Source organism: Primulina huaijiensis, chromosome 2 (assembly GCF_012295235.1).
Source record: "Primulina huaijiensis isolate GDHJ02 chromosome 2, ASM1229523v2, whole genome shotgun sequence".
NCBI lineage: Eukaryota > Viridiplantae > Streptophyta > Magnoliopsida > Lamiales > Gesneriaceae > Primulina > Primulina huaijiensis.
Genome location: NC_133307.1, coordinates 16,412,678 through 16,415,685, shown reverse-complemented (window position 1 = coordinate 16,415,685; position 3,008 = coordinate 16,412,678). Strand labels below are relative to the sequence as shown.

Here is a 3,008-nt window from a genome sequence, read left to right as displayed (position 1 = left end):
GTAATCACATCACATTTTTATAATGAGGTGTCATAGACTCTTTTTATATAATAACACGATATTATACATTAAATATATATAATAAAAATAAATAAACAGTAAAGTAAATACTCTTATTTTTTAATATTGTTACATTTTTCTTGTGTTTTGGAGCTTGGAAAAATATGGAGAACCGAACCTTCGAGTATCGTGTTGATAACGTGTTAAAAATAAAAATTTACGGTAAAAATTAAAAATCTCAAACTTACAAAATATATCAAACTACACACTTTATAAAATTTTCTCTATACTGAATTGTGATTTTCTTCACAAATTGAGAGACCTATTTATAGAATTTCTTTGGAAATAATCCAAAAATAAATACATTATTACACACTAATTTTTAATATTTACGAATTATTTTCAACATTCAAATATTTCAACTCTTATTTTTCAACATTCAATAATTTTTTTTATTTTTAAAATATTGAAGTTTTTTTTGGTAACTAACCTTTGTCACATTGACATTCAAATTGAGCCTTGGCGATTTAAGCCCATAAAATTGGGCCCAAAATTTACAGGATTTCTCTCCATCTCTCGTGGAATCGAGAACAAACCAGAAATTGCTAGAGAGAGATTACAGAAACTGCATAAAATATCCAAGAAGGCGGAAGCTTTGGGGATGAAAGTGAAATATCAGAAAAAACAGTAATGCCATGAAGTGTATGGACGCCGATATGATGGAGGCGGAGGCCTCAGCGGCTCCGCCGCAGGGTGTAGCTTCCAATTCTGGCCTCGACGACGTCGTCAGGAATCTGTTGTCGATGGCTCGCCAGCTCGTCGATCAAGACAAGCCCTCCCAAGCTCTGCAAGCTGTAAATTCTCTGACCTACTTGAATTTTTATTAATACTAGTGTTCTGATTAACTTTTAAAGGCGAGAAGGTTATTTCTTACCTTTTTTTTGGTTGCATCTTGGTGGATCAAGTATGAAGTGTTCATTTGCGCGATGCCTTATTTGTTGGTATTTCTCGTGATGGATCATACGAATTATTTTGTGTCCAATTTTGGGATTCTTGGATTAGAGCAATTGCTAGCTGACGTTTTAAGAGTTCCGAAATGAAAGATTTTTAGATCAAACTAATACTAGATAAGAATTTCTGGTTGCTATGTAAATGTATATAACTGTAAAACATTGCGACAAATGGAAACATTTGGATAGGAGTCTCCCAGGTTTGAGTGGAATAAAACTTGGATGGTAAAACAGAAAAGTGGATTAGAGTGGTGCAATACTTGTGTTGCGATGATGATTCCTCATGTAATAATGAGCAGATATATAATTTGGCATTGTGATTTTTCTCATCTTCTTGAAAAGCCTCTTTTCGTGAACACAAAAACACCAGTAAGCCGGTTTCACGTGTTTATTTTGTACGACGGATCTCCAATTCTACTCGATTCATCAAAAAGTATTATTTTTTATGTCAGAAGAATCACTCTTCAATTTAAATATGGATTAGAATAACCTTAGTCTCACGGAAATAGATCCGTGAGATCGTTTCACAAAAGACTTTTCTTTCATAAATACCTTTGTGACTGAATGGAATTACATGTACATTTGAATTGATATCTTTTTAATTTAAGAATAAAATGTACAGGTAATGTACGATTGCGATAATGAAATTGGATGTCGGACAAGTTTTTAATCAGTTAATGGTTGCCAATTTTTAAGGGCACTGCTTTCTTTACTCAAATTATTTGTTTGGTTAAAGGTGGTGATGGCAATGAAAATACAAGGTGGGGATGAAGCTGTATCTCAAGCTCTTAATCGAGCTCGAGAGCTGTACATAAACAAAGCTCAAGCTAGTGCTGCTTTAGCAGAGTTGGCATCACTGTTTGCCGAATGTGCTATTGCGGAGGCCATCCCTTCCCCACATGGAACCTCATTTCACAACATGAATGGCCACTCGATTGAACCAGTTGCTCGAGGAACATCAATTCTCGCTGAGACTGGACGAACTCCAATTGTGCTTGATGCATCCTCAGATGGAAGCAGCTTTGTCTGTTTGCAGTGTGGTGGTCTTGTGAGTAGTCATCGTAGAGAGGAACATTTTGCATTCTGGTGTTGCAAAATCTAAGTTTGCTAAGAACTTGGTGTTGGATCTACATTTCACTGTACGTGGAGAGACATTTGTGTGAAATGTAGGCGGCATTCAATTGGTGCAGCGTAACGTTTGATGACCTCGAGAAGCATGATAGGCGAAATACTTCACTCGGACGCAGGAAACCAGTGAAATTAGGTATAATTGTGAATCTGAAAATGTTCCATTGGGTCGTTGTATTTGTATTTTTCTTATAGTGAAAGCACAAGATTATTGCAGTTGGTGGTTTAATTAGAAGTGTGCAACGTGAGGCACAAAATATAGGTTTTCCAAAGATTAAACATAAAATGCCGTTTGACCGAAAATGTTAACTTACTTGGACAGAGTTCGGATCTGGTGTAGAATATACAGAAGAAATTAAGGTTAACATTACTACAATAGTAACATATTTTTCCCTCAAACTAACGAGTGCTTCACTGTATGCTCTGTAGCAATATACACTAAGGCCAATCAGCCATCAACTCAAGAAAGAAAAAACAAGAGGAGGAAACGCGTGATACACATTCACTAGTGTAGATTGGATACATTTCCCTCTCAAAGATTGGTATGCATGACACTGGCCATCATCGCAAGCTGCATTTTGTATGCCATTCCATTCAATCAGTGGCGCCAATTCACAGAGATGCGACTAAGGCTACAAAATTCCAAGGTGGAAAACCACTTTTCCATTCCATACTCATTTCTACTACTAAAAACAGTTACTTATACCTCCCCTGCTGCATTTCAACGGGATGAGAATGCATTATGGCGTTGACAATGGATAATGGTATTCACACATTCTATTTTGTCTTTAGCTTCACTTATTTCAATAGATTTCCCTATGTAGTGCGCAATGGCGAATAGAACAGGTAAGCAATGAACATATGGTTGAG

The 3,008-nt window shown here is 36.1% G+C and overlaps 1 protein-coding gene across 1 annotated transcript; it reads left to right on the top strand.

Annotated features, from left to right (window-relative positions):
* Positions 1-566: 566 nt before the first annotated feature.
* LOC140967301 (uncharacterized) lies at positions 567-2,354 on the top strand. The gene is made up of 2 exons (XM_073427754.1): positions 567-854; positions 1,747-2,354. Exons 1-2 carry the CDS (start codon positions 696-698, stop codon positions 2,110-2,112), a joined length of 525 nt encoding a protein of 174 aa, XP_073283855.1. The 5' UTR covers positions 567-695; the 3' UTR covers positions 2,113-2,354.
* The last annotated feature ends 654 nt before the right edge of the window (positions 2,355-3,008 follow it).

What these genes read in the sequence shown, in the direction of transcription:
- LOC140967301 (XM_073427754.1), top strand. Translation starts at nt 696, where the DNA reads ATGAAGTGTATGGACGCCGATATGATGGAGGCGGAGGCCTCAGCGGCT. An exon ending in CCTCCCAAGCTCTGCAAGCT is followed by an intron (nt 855 to 1,746) that starts GTAAATTCTCTG and finishes GTTTGGTTAAAG; the next exon opens with GTGGTGATGGCAATGAAAAT.